Source organism: Quercus lobata, chromosome 10, assembly GCF_001633185.2.
Source record: "Quercus lobata isolate SW786 chromosome 10, ValleyOak3.0 Primary Assembly, whole genome shotgun sequence".
NCBI classification, from domain to species: domain Eukaryota; kingdom Viridiplantae; phylum Streptophyta; class Magnoliopsida; order Fagales; family Fagaceae; genus Quercus; species Quercus lobata.
Window position 1 is genome coordinate 65,130,801 of NC_044913.1, and position 18,876 is coordinate 65,149,676.

Consider the following 18,876-nt stretch of genomic DNA (forward strand, 5'->3'; position numbering starts at 1 on the left):
ATGTTTGGTATGCCTACGTACGCCATGAAACTCACCTCTGTTTCAGTGACCTTATCTTTAGAATTAGTCAAGTTAACTTTATGGCGGAAATACTATTTTCTTTTTTATATTTTCACCTCATTTCTACTTTGGTCTCGATTTGTTTATTTTACCGTTTTTAGTCCCTAAAATCAAAAACTGTTCCATTTTGGTCCCTACCGTTGGCTCACTAACGAAAAATAGTCTACGTGACAAACGGAGTGCACTGTTAGCACATAAAAAGTTGATGTGGCTATTAAAATAAGAGAAGTGCTACGTTCACAACATTTTTACAACAAATCATGGGTGATTAGTTGTTATTGGTTCAAATTTGAATTTAGCACTGAGATTATTTTTTTAACCTAACAATAACAACCAGTAACAACCTGCCACCTAGGATTTGTTGTAAAAATATTGTGGACCTATCATTTCTCTTAAAATAATAGGCGAAAAACACATTTTGGTCCCTACATTTTCAGCCGATTTCCATTTTAGTCCCTAAGTTTTTTTTTTACCGCTTTTAGTCCCTCTCCTAAAAAACGCTTCCATTTTAGTCCCTGCCGTTACATCAGAAACGGATATTGCAGACGTGACAAATGGCAAAATTAAATAATAATAAACTAATGTCCACGTGGCCTAAATTAATAATAAAAAATATTTTTTAATGCCACATCAGCATCTAAATTTAAAAAATTAATTTATTAATTTTAACTAAATAAAAAAATTAAAAACAGAATTAAAAACTAAAAATCTTATAAATTGAGATCTAAGTGTGCCTTGAACAAAAACAACAAGAAAACAAGCCCAGATCCAAGAACACATACCCAGAAATTATTTAAAAAAAAAAAAAAAAACCAGGCCAAGGAAAGGAGAAGCGTCGTCAATGCCGTGGCATCGAGCTCATCGCTTCCGAGAACTTCACCTCCTTCGCTGTTATTGAAGCCTTAGGCAGTGCCCTGACCAACAAATACTCGGAAGGCATGCCCGGTAACCGATACTACGGAGGTAACGAATTCATCGAGGAGATCGAGAATCTCTGCCGATCTCGAGCCCTCCAAACCTACCGTCTCGACCCAACCCAATGGGGTGTCAATGTGCAGTCATATTCAGGTTCACCAGCTAACTTCGCTGCCTACACCGCTGTGCTTCAACCACATGATCGTATCATGGGTTTGGATCTTCCATCTGGGGGTCATTTGACACATGGGTATTACACCTCTAGTGGGAAGAAGATCTCTGCTACCTCCATTTACTTCGAGAGTTTGCCTTATAAGGTGAATTCCACAACTGGGTATATCGATTATGATAAGTTAGAGGAGAAGGCCTTGGATTTCAGGCCAAGGTTGATCATTTGTGGTGGGAGTGCATATCCAAGGGACTGGGATTATGCTAGGTTTCGTTCTATTGCTGACAAATGTGGAGCCCTTTTGCTTTGTGACACGGCTTGTGGGTTGATTTTCTTGGCCTGGATTGTTGTGGGTTTTATTTTGGTGGTTGTGGGTTAGCTTTGTGATCGGAATTTTTGGCTTTGGTTAGTTTTTTTTTTTTTTTATTAAATAATTTCTGGGTATGTGTTCTTAGACCTAAGTTTGTGTTCTTGTTGTTCTTGTTCAAGGCACACTTAGATCTCAATTCATAAGATTTTTAGTTTTTAATTCTGTTTTTAATTTTTTTTATTTAGTTAAAATTAATAAATTAATTTTTTTAATTTAGATGCTGATGTGGCATTAAAAAATATTTTTTATTATTAATTTAGGCCACGTGGACATTAGTTTATTATTATTTAACTTTGCCGTTTGCCACGTCTGCAATATCCGTTTCTGATGTAACGGCAGGGACTAAAATGGAAGCATTTTTCAGGAGAGGGACTAAAAGCGGTAAAAAAAAAACTTAGGGACTAAAACAGAAATCGACTGAAAATGTAGGGACCAAAATGTGTTTTTCGCCAAAATAATAATAATAATAAAATTTATTTGACAGTTAAAATTGCCACATCAGCATAAATTTTTTTAAAATAATTTATTAATTTGAACTAAATAAAAGAAAATAAAAAACAGAATTAAACACAAAAAATCATATGAATTGAGATCTGAGTTTATCTTTAACAAGAACACAAACCCAAAAGTTTTTTTTTTAAATTTATTTATTATATTTTTGAAAAAAAACTAAACTTTTCTTCCATGAGCCTAAAGCTTTTTGAGAAACCAAACACAACCTAAAAACAAAACTCAAACCCGAAGACCCAAAAGCTCTCTTAGAGCACCCACAGTAGATGTGGCTAATGTGGCAAATGCCAAATATTTGGCACATTTGCCACACCAAACACAACAAAATCCTCTTATCAGATATGGTATATGTGCCAAAATTATACGGACAGAAATGGTAAACCGAAATATTTTTTTTTATTCGGTTTTCTCTCTCCTCTCACTTCTGGTATTGATTTTTTCTCTCTTCTCACATCAGACCCAACTCCTTCTCACATCAGACCCAGCTCCTCCCTCAACAGAGAAAGAACAAAATGACACACTCCACATCTTCAAACAATAAGTTCCAAGGCAAGGTGGCCATTATCACAAGCTGAAATTGGTGGTTACTGGGTTTAAAGTGGTGTGTTGTTTTAGTGGTTGCTGGGTTCGGATTGGTGGTGGTCGTTTGGGTGTTGGCTGGGTTTCACAGTGGAGGTCAGGTTTGGGTCACGGTGGAGATCGGTTTTGGGTATGGTTCACGATGGAGATTGTGTTTAAGATCGGTTTTGGGTTTTAGTTGTCTCTCCCTCTTCAGTCATTTGGGTTTCAGTTCTGGTGGTAGTTGGTGTTTCAGTGGTGGAGCCGTGGCTTGAATCGGTTGGAGCTTGGGTTGAATCGGTTGTGGGTGATGGGTATTTTGGCTTAGGCTGAATTGGTGTTGAGATTGGTTGGTGTTCATGGGTATTTTGGCGCAAGTGGCATGGGCGAGGCCACTCCGATCATCGCCATCGTCATCGTCGTCGTCATCGCCAATTGTCATTACCACTCCAATCTCGCCGATCTCTCTCTCTTTTTTGGTGGTTGTTTGTTTTAACTTTTAGTGTAGGGGCTGATATTGGTTGTAGTGTTTGTTTGAGTTTTTTTTTTTTTTTTTTTTGGTAGCAGTGGCTGATATTGGTGGTTGGTGGTTAATCTGTGGGGATGGCCGGTGGTTGTGGGCTGTGGCAATTGATCTGCGTTGTGGGTTGTTGCTGTTGTTGATGATAATGGGAGAGGGGATAATATATTATTTTAATGTGTAGTAAATAATATTTTACTATATAGGATTGAATTATAAAACATCCGATAAATGGGATGTTGTAAAATGATGTGGTAAAATAATAAAGTAGGCCTTTGGTGTGGTAAAATGGCATAATTTTTGCAACATCTGCTACGGATGCTCTTAGTATATTATCTCATCTCAAACTTTCTCTTCGCTCATGCTAAAATTCCAATCATGGAGACCAGTCCCTCTCTCTCTTCTCTCATCTCAAACCCGAGCTCTCTCTCTTCTCTCATGGCCAATCCATCTCATGACTAAAAACCCACGGCCTATCATCTTCTCTAAATCCAGGGCTGAAGACCCATGGCCGAATCCCATGGTTGAAGACCCAAAGACCTATGGCTGAAGACCCATGGCCAAATCTCATGGTTGAAGACCCAAAGACCCAAATCGGTAGTGGCTGACCCAAATCGCCTATCATCTCATCTTCTCTCTCTCTTTCTCAAATCGATAGTGGCTGACCCAGATCGGTAGTGGCTGACCAGATCTAAAATTAATGAGAATTGGCTTGTGTTTCGGTGTAGTTTATTGATGAATCGGCTTTGAGTTTTGTGTTTATGTGTTTGGTTTCAAAGCATAAGAAAATCTTGTTGAATGTCTTAGTGTAATTGTTAAATGTCTCTATGTTTTGTAAATTTTTATGGGCATGTCTTTTTATCTTGTAAATCTAAGTGATTTATGGGTTTTGGTTGCTAAGAAAATGCAAGAAAAGAAAAGAAAATATAGAATTTTAATTTTCTGGGCAAGCTTATTGGGGAAGAAAATGAAGAACACATGATGTGTTTGGGTTCTTCGTGTTCTTCCAAAAAAAAAATTAATTTAACTATATTCTTTTCTTTTCTTTTTTAAAAAAATAAGAAGGTTAGAAATTTTAAAAAAAAAAAATTATCTGATGTGGTTTTTTTAAAAATTAAATTGCTGACGTAGAATTTTTAGAAAGGCAAATAAATTTTTTAATACTATTTTTAGTTAGTAAGCTAATTGTAGGGACCAAAATGGAACGGTTTTTGATTTTGGGACTAAAAATGGTAAAATAAAAAAGTAGGGACCAAAGTGAACATAGGGTGAAAACGTAGGGACGAAAGTAGTATTTTCGCCTAACTTTATTTAAAGGTAATTGTAGGGATAAGGGCCCAAGATCGTATATTGGGCCTTAGGCTTTATCCGAGGGGATAAATAAGTTCGAGGAGAAGCTATTAATTATGAGATATTCTCAGACCAAGTTCTTTAAGTGGAGAGCAAATGAATGGCTGTCTGAGGAGTACATACTCCTCGGACTTAATGAATATGATTCAAAATATATAATCCAGCAATTAAAGTGACCTACCGAGAAGGTTCAATGATAGAGATGTGCTTCATGGACATGTGAGAAGGAAGATAACCTAAAAATATCTAAGAGAAAGCTGACATCACCGCATTAAATGCACAACAGCTACTTTAGTGGCGGCATTTATGTGGAGAAGACCTCTGAACAATGCTACCTTGGCTACTTTAACTCACAGAGAGCTAGGAAAGGTGGTTGATGGGACAAGTACTTAAGTAGGGGTTCAGATAATCAACAAGTGGAGGGTGAAGATGACACAAAAGAAGATATATAAGGTGGAAGACTCTTCATGGAAAGGGGATTGGAAAATAGAGAGAACATTGTAGCAATCTAAACTGTCTTGGTATCCAACTGTGATCCATATACAATAATTGTGGCCTCCTCGAACTAAAAATCCATTGATATCAACATCTCTTATTTGTGCTTAATTGTCATTTAGTCCAATACTAGCTGTTGTCCACTTCACTAGGACCTAATTCTTTGATTAATTCTCTACAAATTCATTTTATTGGACTCATTGGACCAAGACTCCATACATTTTTGGGCTTGGGCTCCAAATTGTGACCCTACAGTAATTAACCTTTCTGTGTGGTATGGAAAAGGAATATATAAATTTTCAACACATGATGTTAATAAATTGGTTTAGACCATGTGATTAGTGTGTGGTAAAAGCATCATATATTTAAGATATCTCTTCATCAAAAATATATATATATTTAAGATATCTCAAGCACAAATTGTTTATCTTATCATGAAAAAATGGGACACTATGCTTCGAATGCTTTGGCATTCTTAGAACTTGAATATTAGATGAGAGTAAGGGTTTTTGACACTTTTTCATTTTTCCTGTTCTTGCAGCAAAGGTTTAGGGAATTGATGAGATTCCCTTGTTGTCTTATTTCTCTCTCTTTCTTTCTTTCTTATTAAGAGAAATAAAAAAAATAAAAATAAATAAAACAAAAACCCTCACAATCAAGGAAATTCGGACTTTCCCTCTCCCCAATGTGTGTTAAAATACTAAGCATTTTTTTTTTAAAAAAAAAGGAAGTTCATACTTGAATTGGGCTAGTGATCTCTTTTTAGGCCCAAGCTTGTGGATTTGCCCGCAATTAGTTTGGCACAATGTCGAGCTATCGGAGTAAATGATATCCCAACTCCTAAGAGCATTAGCATTGGAAAATGCTAATGCTATCCTATTTTACCATACTAAAACACTACTTTATCATTATACCATACCATTTTACCATTTCTTCTGCATCCCAAAACTCTATTTTTATTAAAATATTATTTTTTAACCATTTTTTATTATTTATTTCCAACCGCTATATATTTTCAGATTGCTGGAAGCTTCTTCATTTTTTTCATCTTTTTTTCACTCTCTCTCCCATGCTCTCTGTCTCTTTCTCGCTATATATTTTCAGATTGCTGGAAGCTTCTTCATTTTTTCATCTTTTTTTCACTCTCTCTCACATGCTCTCTGTCTCTTTCTCGCTATATATTTTCAGATTGCTGGAAGCTTCTTCATTTTTTTCATCTTTTTTTCACTCTCTCTCCCATGTTCTCTGTCACTTTCTCGCTATATTTCTTCAGATTGCTGGAACTTCTTCATTTTTTTCATCTTTTTTTCACTTTCTCTCCCATGCTCTCTGTCACTTTCTCTCTGCCCCTCCATTTCCCTCTCTCTATGCCTGACTGCCTCTCGAGTTTGTGGGTCTCTCTGGTGCTGGGTGTGGCTGGGCGGTGGATCGTGGATCGTGGGTCTCTACGGTGGATCGTGGATCGTTTTTTGGTGAGTTTTAATTTTGTTGGGTTTTGATTAATTTTGGTGGGATTTGATTTTTGTGGTTGGGTTTGTGGGTTGATCAGAGTGGCTTTAGGTGCTGGTTGTGGGTTGATCGGAGTGATTTTGGGTTGGGGTTGTGGATGGGTATGGGTTACGGTGTTGGTGGCGGATTGACTTTGGGTTGGGGTTTGATTTTTGTGGTTTGGTTCGCGGGTTGATCGGAGTGATTTTGGGTTGGGGTTGTGGATGGGTATGGGTTACGGTGTTGGTGGCGGATTGATTTTTGGTTGGGGTTCACGGTGATGGAAGGTAGGTGGGTAAGTGGGTTTTGGTTGATGGTGGGTATGGTTTGTGGTGGTGGTGGCTAGTGGTGGGTTGATTTTTGGTTGGGGTTTACGGTGGTGGCAGGTGGGTGGGTGAGTGGGTTTTGGTTTATGGTGGTTGATGGTGGTTGGGGTTGAGGTTGTGGGTGGTGGTGGTGGCTGTGGCGGCTATGGTTGTGGTCGTGGCTGTGGTTGTGGTGATAGTGGGTGTGGGTAGTGATGCTTCAGCAATGGAGATGGGTGAGAGGCTTGGTGAAGCTTCAGCGATGGTGTTTGGGTCTGAAGAGAGGAGAGCAAACAGAGAAACAGAGAAGGAAGAGAGAAGATTTCGCGGGGAAAAGCATAATAAAATATTATTATTTTTTTACAATACTGTGAACAGTACAATTCTATGTTTAGAATTGTACTGTAGCAGTATTGCAAAAAAATTTGCAATAGTGCTGTATACCATTCTCTGATGCAGATGGATTTGGGGATAAAAATGCTAAATTTCCTTTAGATTTGGCATTAGCATTCCCCAATGCTAATGCTCTAAGCACTCCAAAGTCCAACCCTAAATTGGACTCGGTGATTCCTTTTTAGACCCCAAATCCGCAGATTTGCGCGTAATTTGTTTGGCATGATGCCACAATTTACCAAAAAATAAATTCTCTTGTTCAAGTTCTATAGAGACAATTAAGTTACTTCTAAGAATTTCTCAAAAAAAAAGTTACTTTTATGAATAAACTAATGAACATTAGGCCTACACAATAAAATAGCCCATATATTCATGCTTAAAATTTCTTAATAGAGAGTGCTATTTATAAAGGAAAAAAAATATAGCATCCTATTTCATTTTCCAACATGGGACTAAAAAAAGTCTTTTTCCCAAAACAAGAAGTCTTACGTTAAAAATATAAAATGGTATTAACAAAAGATGTAGCCTATGTGTGCGTTTGGCATAAGTCCAAATCTTCTGTCTTACTCTTCATGCTCCATTATATACTCCACAAATAAAAACATGCCACATGTCCATCTATTTTATTAAATGCTACTATTATTTCAATGTTTTAAAAATAAATAAATAAATAGCTCATCTTATTTAGGTAATTGAAATAATAGAAGGCATAAATTTAACATTTAATAAAATAGATGAACATATGGCATGTTTTTATTTGTGGAGTATATGGTAGAGCAGGAAGAGTGTGATAGAAGATTTGGACTCATTTTGGTACTATTTATAGGTTCTACTGTACTATTTTAACTAACTTTTACCTTTATCTACAGTACTTTCAGCAAAAAGTTTTCAATTTTAGCAAAATAAGTGACTCCCAATCAGACCCTATGTCTCACGCTTATTGGATTTTGATACTTCTAATATGATATTATTTGATACTAAATTCCTTCTCCATATTTGATACTAAATTCCTTCTCCAGTTCTACACTTGTAGTTGTAAACCATCCATTTTACTTGTTTCTATGTTGTTGGGTTGAAGTGACTTTCAATTTTGTTTTTGAATAATTGGATTTCTTGAAACAAAGCACTTGAATTTGCCTATATCGGTCTGGATCTTGAAAATTGAAACATCCTATTCCTGTGTGAAAGAACAGTGATGTAGAGATTATAGCCAATAGTTAATGGGGACGTTGTGTCGTCGTATTGTAAACTTTATCTAGATGTAACCACTTGATATCTGGTTGAGTTTTGTTATTAGTCTGTTTGTTTGTTAGCTGAGTATCTTTTTTTGAATGAATACTCTTTGAATATAATGGAGAGCGAAATTTTTCACGTTAAATAACTAAAATAACTTTCCTTTATAAAATAATTCTACTTTACTTTCCTTTATAAAATATATACTAACTGCAAAGAGTTTTCATTGAGACTATGATGCCTTCAGCTATGTCCATCGTTCAGAGTTGCAGCTGCAATCTCTCCTGCATTGCCTTCTTCCATTGCAGATACTTCACTCATTTGAATTTCCATAGGAGTAGTTTCTTTTGGATTCATTTGGCTAGATGCATGAGTAGTAGAACCCGGAGTAGTAGTAGTAGTAGTAGTCGTCGTCGACGAGCCATTAGAAGCCTTTCTCAAACCCTTGTTCTTTTTGGCCATTCGAGCCCAACCAACAAGCCCTTCATGTATGTGTTCTTCAAATATAGCCTTTTTATATGAACTTCCCATCTACATTAATTTTAAGGAATTCAGCAATCTTCATCAACCAAAAACCCCAACATATATGAATTGATCATAAAGAAGGTGAATTCTTAGTGATGATCCAACTCACCTGTGTGACAATTACATACAGTGGTAGGGTACTATAACTGCAGATGAACTGAATGAATACCCTATGAAAAAAAATTGGCATTTAACATCAGATTTTGTTCATCAATAGAAACACAAGGTTTCAAAAATAGAATAATTAATATCATTGTTTTACCCTATAACTAGTCTTGGGATGATATAACCGATTTCTCCCATCATGCATGAGTCAAATCCATATTGAACCTGCAACATATCGAAGCATCATAGAAATTCAATCCATAGTATTCATTTCAGATTTCTGTGCCATTAGTATGTAATGAATATTAAATTTCAATTGTTTTACCCATATCCAAAAGAAGAATGCTATTTCAAATGAATTCTGAAACAGGATGAAATGAATCAGCAAGAGAACAATCCGGGGCCTATGGAACCAGAAATGATTGTCTGAAGGTTGAACTACCAAATCACCTGCAATTGCTACATGTTTCTCAGCAACCTCATGGGCCAACTGGATAATTACATGCTCCAACTTAGTGCCCACAGCAAGTAGAAGCTGTAAAAAATAAAATAAATATCAATGCTATGGCCCTTACCCTACAAGTTATCTAGGTCATTTACGAGATGAACATGTCATTTGATGATTTGAGCAGACAAATGCACAATTATTATGAATCATTTATTTTATTGTTATTTACAACTAAAGAGCATGGTAAGTTAAACAAAAGTATGGAAAAGATACTAGAACACATTTATCTTAAGAAGCTGAAAAGCCTGAAATCCATATACTCAATTTGACAGTATAGATAACATGTAGCTGCTAGGTGCATGGTTGACTGATGAGGAACATTTCATAAAGCGGTATACAAATTCTATGGCCAATCTTCCTTCTAGTGTAGAAATTGCACACACTCAACATTGAACAATGTAAGTCATTTAAATAGTTCATGCAATCTTCCTTATATTTTTGACACACCACACGCGCGCATACACACACACACAAGCATGTGTTAGGACGATGAAATGGATTGAAACTAAGGGGTACAAAATTTATTCTTGACAACATAGTTGTGCAATTTAATTCATATGGACATAAAAAAAATCCCTGACCAATATCTCTAACAGATTTATATTTGTAAATACTAGTATACCAGTATTATTAATGAAACATGGAATAACATCCTTATTGACATCTTCATTGGCACATGTTCCATTTGTCCTAAACAGTTAGATATAATGAAAACAAGCTTTTGCTTGTGTATAGCAACAGTTTGAAGTCAAATGGATGAAGGATCACCTTAATATCAATGACATCAATTTTAGGAATTTTCTTGCTTTTTCTCATATAAAATTTTATTTAAAAATAAATATAGTTGACTTCGATAATTAGATAAGGTGGAGATTATGATCTCTATATTTTACTAAGTTTAACATGATAGAAACTAGTAATAAGCTTGCAAAAATACAGCTTAATATAATTATTATCTTTCACAGGGTCCTTTTTAGGGAGAATGAGCATGTATAAACCAAATTCTTGACCAAAAATTATCTTATACCACTGAGAGCTCTCTGAATTGCTGCAAGCACCTGCAAGAACTCCTTTTATAGAGCCTAAGCTTGGGTGAAATGTAGCAATGCTTAATTGCAACTACAAGAGCTGTTTAGGATTAGATCCTAGATAAGCATGTCAAGATTTTGAGGGGACATATGACGGTTTCTATGAACTGACGATCTAGGACTCCATTTTATATTTGGCAACCATAATTTTTCCTTGATCTACACTAGGTGAAAAACTGTAACATTCAGCTTTAAAATATTACAATCTCCTTCTGATAAGTTAGAAGTGTTCAAAGGAAGAACTCGATACCAACTGTCAATGACACTGCTTTATTAGGTCAAAAACCAAAGTCACCTTGTATCAAATTTAACTCATAAAATGTAGTTAGCATAAGACTGGCTAGTTCCTTCTAATCCCACACCATAATAATAATAATAAAATAAACACATACGCATAATCTGTCATGTGAGCTAGTAGGCATCAAAATTTAAATTCTAGGGTGCTAGTGCACAAACAAACTTTGTTGGACTTTCTCTTCCGGTACAAATAGAAAACAAAAAAAGGCAATCCAAATGTTCTTACATGGTATAATCTTTACAAAATAGTGACTAATCAAATTGCATAAATATATAAGCAATTTAATAGGAAAACTATGACGTAGAACTTACAATGAAGGGTATGAATGAAATCCAGAAGTATGCATGCCGACCTGCAAGAAAAGTCAGAATACATGATGCATTGGAGATAATGATCTTTATATAGCTGAGCCTAGAACAGAGACAAAAAATATGGCATTATATGTTAGGGTCATATTTTCTATGTAATTGGTTAATTCTTTAACAAAACGCACTTTACTTGTAATTGAGTAGATCTGAAGTTACTGCGTTTGTATGCCATAAGGTTTTGCAACCAAGTGCTTCATGATCTTCATCATTTATGAAGTGAAGAACTTTGCAGCCAAGAACTATTATTCAAGTTGCTGGAGTTAGTCACATACTAGGATCCGTGCAAAGGAATTAGTCACAGATTGGAGATTTGTGCAACAAAAGAAAGAATGCTACTACAAGATCAAGTCCAATTGGGTATTAGAACGAAGTTTCAACTGTAGGTTGGTATTTTAGGATAGGCTAGGGTAATGGTAAGATTCCTCATATTTGTAACCGCTTGATTATTGATTAGTGAATTCTTGGGAGTAGTGACCTTAAATTAACCTGATAGGATTTTTGCCTTGCAAAAGGTTTTCCCCATTTTTTAACAAATATCGTATCAATTTAATTTCCACTACATTTAGTTTATTTGGTGATTTGTTGGTGCCTTCACGATTTGCATGTAATTTGACCTAATTAATCAACTTGAGTAATTGAATTAATTAAGTGGGGTCAAGCTATCTTAACCCAACATTATAGTCATTGGAACTTAGAAATTTTGATGACTGATTCATGGAACATGATGTTACTTTCAATAGAAATTAGATATAGAAATGTGAGCCAAATGGATAAGAATTTGCAACTTCTACAACAAAAATTTATACACCATTTTCAGAACCTGGGTCAGAATAGAAAATGTGTTGCTAATGATGGCCTTATGGCCATACATTCAATTATGTGCAAAAAACCTGTTACACTTTGTTAACAAGAGAGAGACAGAGCACTTACCAGCCACATCCAGCACCAAGAAAATGACCACAAATAACCAAAGATACCAACTGCAATTAATGAAGTTAGAATTTAGTAGGATCTATCAGATTAGAAAGTACTTAGTGCACGGAGAGCTAATACAATATGATACATGGAAAATAGAAGTACTACCATTTTTTAAGCAAAAGAGGTTGAGCATAAGCACAAACCTTCTACGTCAGTACTTTTTTTATTGGTTTAACCTTATAAGATGTACTCCACGTTAGGAATAATAAAGCTCAAAATACAGAAAATAAGATAATGAGTGCACTTGGAATGTCTTTAATAATTGTGACTAACCTTATTCCAACGACTTTCTTGAAATCAGCTTCAAGGGTACGAATCATGTACTTGTGGAAATTAAACTGTGGGTTTCCTCTGCAATGAGTCTATAGTAAAGAAAGATATATTAAAAATCAGAAAGATTATCTAGTGAAGTAAAAAGTAATGGGGTTTTGAAAAAAAAAAAAAAAAAGAATAATAAATTGAATAAGTATAGAACTTTATATAACTTACCATAATGAAGCCCAGTCGCATTGTCAGATAATCTGTTTTTGTCACGGACCCATAAAATTGCTTGAAAAATGAATGCTGAAAATGATGATGTAAAAAAAAAAAAAAATCATTTGTTTGTAATAGTAGAGAAGAAAACATTAGTGTATATTGTTGTAACTACCCAATTGTGACGTCCAATAGAAGTCAGGCAAGCACCCAGAAATGATTTCTATCTCATATATATTTTGCCTGTAGAAGTGATTCTAATGTCATAACTGAAATATTTTATTCTAGATTATCAAAGAAACTGCACAGGAAAGCTGATCTGCAACATTTAAAGTTTTAGAGTGAAATCATTTTCTGCTAATCTCTTTTTTTCTTTTTTTTTTTTTTTTGAAAAAAAATTACGTGTAGTCTGGCATAAAAGAAGAGGTAAGAGATAGTGGTTTTTCTTTTTCCTGATATTTATAAAACAAGAAACCTGGGATACAGTTGAAAACTATTTAGTTATGAATCTTATAGTAAGCCAACTTTTAATCAAACAAATTTAACATGGAAATGGTTGGTATGGTCACTTTGTAATTTTTCACAAATTTCATCAATGAAATTTATATTCTGAAGAAGAGAGACCAAGCAACCATAGTGAAATGAATTCTCTCCATCATGAAAAACTATTAGTAAGTATGATCATTACATTATCCTTCTTAATAACATTGATGAACCAAATTATTAGCAGTTGTAATCATAGTTGGTATTAGTTGTCAAACAGGCAGATTGACTTGATTAAAAAGGCTTCCATAACTTACCACCCACCCTGACAAAGCCGAATCTTTGCCAAAACCCAGAAAGCGATTCCGGATAAAATCATGATCTTGGACTTGTGTAAAGTTTGTTTTCAGAACTGCAAATACAGTATTTTCGTGAGAAAAGATGTAAACAACAGCAAGTAGTTGTTGGCTATTAAAGAAAATGCACACACTTTCTATGCCATTCAGTCCAAAAGAAGTGAGGTAAGGAATAAATGTATTTTATGATCAGGGAATCAACATAAGGAAACATAACACAGGAAAGTATGTAGATTTAAACTTGACGGAAAGCACTTTTTAGTCTCTATATTTTCAAGTTATTTTTATTTTAGTCCCTACATTTTATTTTTACGGCTTTTTATCTCTATCCTAAAAAACGCTTCCTGTTTTAATTCTTGTCATTACATCATAAACAAAGAAAGCTGATGTAACAAATAACAAGAATAAATAATACTAAATTAATATTTATATGGTCTAAATTAATAATAAAAACTGTTTTTTTGACATTAAAAAATGGCTCAGCATCTAAATTAAAAAATTAATTTATTAATTTTAACTAAATAAAAATATTAAAAATAGAATTAAAAACTATGAATTGAGATCTAAGTTTTTCTTGAAGAAGAACAACAAAAACACAACCCCAAAAATTTTTAAAAATATATAAAAAATAAATAAATAAAATTCTGGGTTACTGAAGAAATCATGGTAACATCTCCGGCTTTCTGTCAGACACCGCAGTCGGGTTCCCACCTGGGACGCCATCGTGCTCACCGCTCCTCAGCTAGCAAATCTTCCAGCAATCAGAGACGAACAACCCAGATTTTCCTCTTCTGCCAGTACTAAAGTTCAATCCGATTCAACCTAACAGGCCAACGACAAGTAGTATGAGCAGTACGGTCGAGTCGTTTAGTGGCCCCAGGATGTCGTTTCAAATCCGGTCTCAAGGGTCAAGATTGTGAACCCTGTTGCACCCGATGATTGCCGTAGCGACAACGACGACTACTGCGTTCTCACCTCCTCGTTTCGTAAGATCCAGCCGTTCGATCTGAATCTACCTCCTCCGATGGATGAAGATTTCGGCATCGCTGATGATCTTCAAGCCACCGCTTTGTGTCTCTGATTGTGGATCTAATGGTCAACTTTTTTCTTTTTCTTTTTTATACTTTCTGTTTTTTCTACCTTATTTTCTCAGGAAAATGATGATAAAAAATAAAATAAAATAAATTCTTTCCAGTGGTTGAATGTTGAAGAGAAATTGGTTTTTTTTTGGTTTTTAAATCCTTCTCTGTGTTAGATTATAACTCCTATGGTGTAGAATAGTAGGGTATTTGAGTTGTTATGGAGTTTCTTCAACTTTCATGGGCTATGAATTGGAAGGTGTTAATGTTAATTTATTAATTTTTTTTTTTTTAATTTCTGGGTTTGGATATGAGTTTGTGTTCTTATCGTTCTTATTCAAGACACACTTAGATCTCAATTCATATGATTTTTAACTTTTAATTCTGTTTTTAATTTTTTTTAGTTAAAATTAATAAATTAATTTTTTTTAAATTTAGATACTGACGTGACATTTTTAATGCCAAAAAATATTTTTTATTATTAATTTAGGTCACGTGGACATTAATTTAATTTAATATTATTTATTCTTGTCTCTTGCCATTTGTTACGTTAACTTTCTCCATTTCTGATATAATGGCAGGGACCAAAACGGGAAACATCTTTCAGGATAAGGACTAAAAACGACAAAAATAAAATATAAGAACTAAAATAAGAATAGCACTAAAAATGTAAGGATTAAAATGTATTTTTCGACTTTAAACTTTTAATGAGCAATTGAGCATTACCTTCTTCTGGATCGTTTTCCTTTTTTGAGATAGAATCCTCCCAATGTTTCCATAGACGTATCTACACCATTAAAACATATTATAGAAAAATTGACTCTAAGGTTAAAGAATAAGAACTCTTGGTTATAATTAAAAAGAAAAAAAAAAATTTGACAGATAATTATAAGAGTAGGGAAAATTAACCTTCACTCCTCCGAAGAGAATAGTTAGAGCGCAGAAAGTCACATGCACAACGGCTAACACAAAAATAAATATGTGGAGATGATGCAGTGCAGTAGGAGATAACACTGGGACCTTTCCCTGTAAAATCGATATAAAGAAAGCAAAAAACTAATAAGATAATCCAATTCATAAATGCATGCACGTGCAACCTTAGTTAACAAATTATATTTTAATTGCATTCCTAGAGCATTCTTTGAAGACCTTAATAACTTTATATGATGCTGAGTTCAGTTATGCATGCTTATAAGTTATAACCCGGCCACAAAGGTCTCCCGGAAAGAAATTTTAAAAAATTACGTAATTCTGTCTACACTAGAGGATGTTGATCTATTCAATTTCAAACAGTGAAGAGTATAAATATTTTGTTTGTATTAACAATTTAACATTAGCTGAAAATTTTCGTAATACAGGCTAGTGTAATTTGCTAACTAAGCAAAGATTAAACGACCAATTTTTTAGAAAAATCTTTTTGGCTCTTGGGAACACCAAAAAACTCAATAAGAATATATGGGATGCATTATCTATGCATATTTAGAATTTAGTCTGAAAATGCACCCTGGCTAGTAAGAATTTGTGAAGTCATATCCAAAATCATCAGTCAAACATATCTGCTTGAAACCTTATCCATGACTAGAACCTCAATATTTTCTGAAAGTTTAATGATTTATATAAGCTGAGTTGTATCCTTGCTGTTACATTGGCAATGCATATCAGAAGAAATTTGGTGCTTCCTCAGGTAAGAAATACTCTTATCTATAGAAGCTAAGTTCAATTTACTTATGTGCAGGAAAAAGAAGGTAATTCAGGACAAGCTAACTAGTGCAATTTACTCTCTTTTAATGATCACGCTGGTTATATGTGTGCTATACCTATAAACAATTGCATTGTTATATCTTCTGGAGTTTGATTTTCACAGACTTAACTTGAATGTTTTAAAGCTAGAACTTGCATGTGCTCATTAACCATCCTTCTAAGTCTTTTTCATAATAGCTGAATCTCCAAGTTCTAAGTCTTTTTACTATGAAACATGCTTGGCAGCATTTAAAACATGAGCATTAATAACCTTGATTCTCAAATCTTCTTATTTATACCAGGTTGATTAACAATGCAGGGGATTATGACATGTTCTAATTCTGCACCTAATATCAAGATCATTGATGGTAAATGTGATAATAACTATTTTTTCTGTAAAATCATCCAGATCAAATAGATAATGTAAATTTTGTCTTGCAGAAATGAGAGAGGGAGCAGTAAAGTGTCACTCCAATCAAAATGATCCTTTATGTTTCAAAATCGGATTGAACTAAGATGACAGAAACAACAACTTATGAGGAATCATAAAAGTAGAAAGTGAAAAGTCAAATGTAGGATTCCAAATATGTGAGATTTCAAACAATCTACCCCGCACGTTGATTTAACAAGTTGAAGAGCAAATGCATTCGCAACCTATGCAAGTGCTTGAGAGATCTGACTGAAAGATTCCACCAATCAATAAAATATTTGTTTTTTAAGACTTCAAAAATTAAATATTATTCCAAGTCAAGTCATGTGATAATTAAAAAAATTCTCTGTATTTTTTTTATTATAAAAAATATATACGGCCCTTTTTTTCCCCCAGTAATTAAACAGTACTCAATACGCTACAAACTAAAATACAAAAATAGTTTTGGTGCATTGATATGGTAAAGTAAACTAAATCCACTAAAATTTGATTCCTTGTGATATATTCGTATCTACTTTGATTAAAATAAACAACAAAATTAATCAATCACCAATAGCCAAAATAGTAACATTGATAGAAGCACTGATTGCGGTCAAGTTCTAAAATTTAGAAAGAGAAAAAGTTTTTTTAAGTACCCCCATCTCAGCACAATATTCTTCGGGAGTAGTTGTTTCCTCGGCGAGGAGGCGACCGGGAATAAAAGAAGTGAACAAGGTTTGGAAATGGGTAGTAGTAGAAGAAGAAGAAGATGCATCTGTTAATTTACAAGGCAACCACTCTTTGGCTGTGTTCTCGGATATGCAAAGTTTTTCAATCCGTGATTGGAACACTGCGAGTAGCAGTGATATGAACCCCAACAACATCAACTCTGCATTCATTCACACCATAAAATGATATTGATCAAGCACACCCAGAATATATCCAACTCTCTAGATATATATAAATGTAAGTAATAGAGAGAGTGGTGACCTTCTTTGATCTTCTGTAAGGCCTGAAAGAGAGGCTTCTGGTTCTTTTTCTTGAGATACTGCAAATTAAAAGAGTCATTTATTTTATATGAATAATTAATGATGATCAGTTTAGCAAAGTAGTGTTAATTAGACTAAGAAAATTGAAAATGATATATGGATGCAGAACAGAGATTGACATACCTTGCCAGTGTAGTGAAGGAGACGTTCGGCGACGAGAGAGATGGCAACGATAACAGTGCACAGAGAAGCAACAACCCATGTTGGGGTGTACTCCAAAGTTAGACCTTCTTCTACCATGTCTCTGTCTCTGTCGCTGTCTCTGTCTCTTAACCAAATTAAAATGATGATATAGTGCACTCTCACTCTTTTCTCTCCTTCAAATTCTTATCTTTAAAACAAGAAAAAGGGAAATTAATAAGAGAATAGAATCACAAGCTAGAAGAGTAGGATGGAGGAGCTGCAAAGCAGCTAACTGGTGGGATTATCAATTGAAATTTTGTACCTGCTAGGCCGCCACTGCCATTTTAGACAAACCTCCTTATTATGGGCCAAAAAGAAAAGTAAATGTGAAAATTTACGGGGTTTGGCCCTCATTCACACCATCACCTTATCTCTTGGCCGGTCCACAAGGGTGTTCTATTCTTCACTCCTAACGAGTAAAGTAACCGTGAGTCTCACCAAACTCTCACAAAGACTTTTTTTTTACACTGGCAATGGAAACGCGCGTTTTTTGTAGTGCGCGTAGAAATTATTATGTGGACAGTTATCATTAGAAGGATCTGTTCCCAACTTTCCCGTCTGTCAACGTTCTCACCTCTCTCACACGGACTTCGCACGGTTCATTTGAAAAAGAAATGCATATTCATGCATGAACATGAACACTTTGTCTTTCCATTTTACTCGTTTTTCCCATTTTCTTTATTTATTGTTAAGTATTTGACAATTTTGTATCCATGTCAATATCATATTCATACATACCACATGTTACTAGCTAGTACTACAATAACATTTTCTTTTTTGTTTCAAACATATGTCTATAATATTATTTATATTAACAAAACTTATCGGATCGTAAATGAACACATCAATCATCTTCCAATTTTTATA

At 34.5% G+C, this 18,876-nt stretch overlaps 2 protein-coding genes across 3 annotated transcripts; one reads left to right on the plus strand and one right to left on the minus strand.

Annotated features, from left to right (window-relative positions):
• LOC115965245 (serine hydroxymethyltransferase 4-like) lies at window positions 1-2,915 on the plus strand. The gene is made up of 4 exons (XM_031084417.1): window positions 1-7; window positions 877-1,464; window positions 2,640-2,726; window positions 2,815-2,915. The coding sequence occupies exons 1-4, from the start codon at window positions 1-3 to the stop codon at window positions 2,913-2,915; spliced, it is 783 nt and encodes a 260-aa protein (XP_030940277.1).
• Window positions 2,916-8,478: 5,563 nt separating this feature from the next.
• LOC115965420 (MLO-like protein 1) lies at window positions 8,479-18,463 on the minus strand. 2 transcript variants are annotated; one of them, XM_031084636.1, is made up of 15 exons: window positions 18,272-18,463; window positions 17,950-18,157; window positions 17,768-17,825; window positions 17,434-17,666; window positions 15,538-15,654; window positions 15,355-15,415; window positions 13,511-13,605; window positions 12,726-12,800; window positions 12,510-12,598; window positions 12,189-12,238; window positions 11,202-11,242; window positions 9,322-9,531; window positions 9,154-9,221; window positions 9,001-9,061; window positions 8,479-8,897 (listed from the first exon to the last, which is right to left on the minus strand). In XM_031084636.1, the coding sequence occupies exons 2-15, from the start codon at window positions 18,064-18,066 to the stop codon at window positions 8,610-8,612; spliced, it is 1,563 nt and encodes a 520-aa protein (XP_030940496.1). In that variant the 5' UTR covers window positions 18,067-18,157; window positions 18,272-18,463; the 3' UTR covers window positions 8,479-8,609. The 2 variants fall into 2 exon arrangements, with proteins under 2 accessions (XP_030940496.1, XP_030940497.1); XM_031084637.1 differs by lacking the exon at window positions 15,538-15,654 and having other exon boundaries at window positions 17,950-18,463.
• Between the last annotated feature and the right edge of the window lie 413 nt (window positions 18,464-18,876).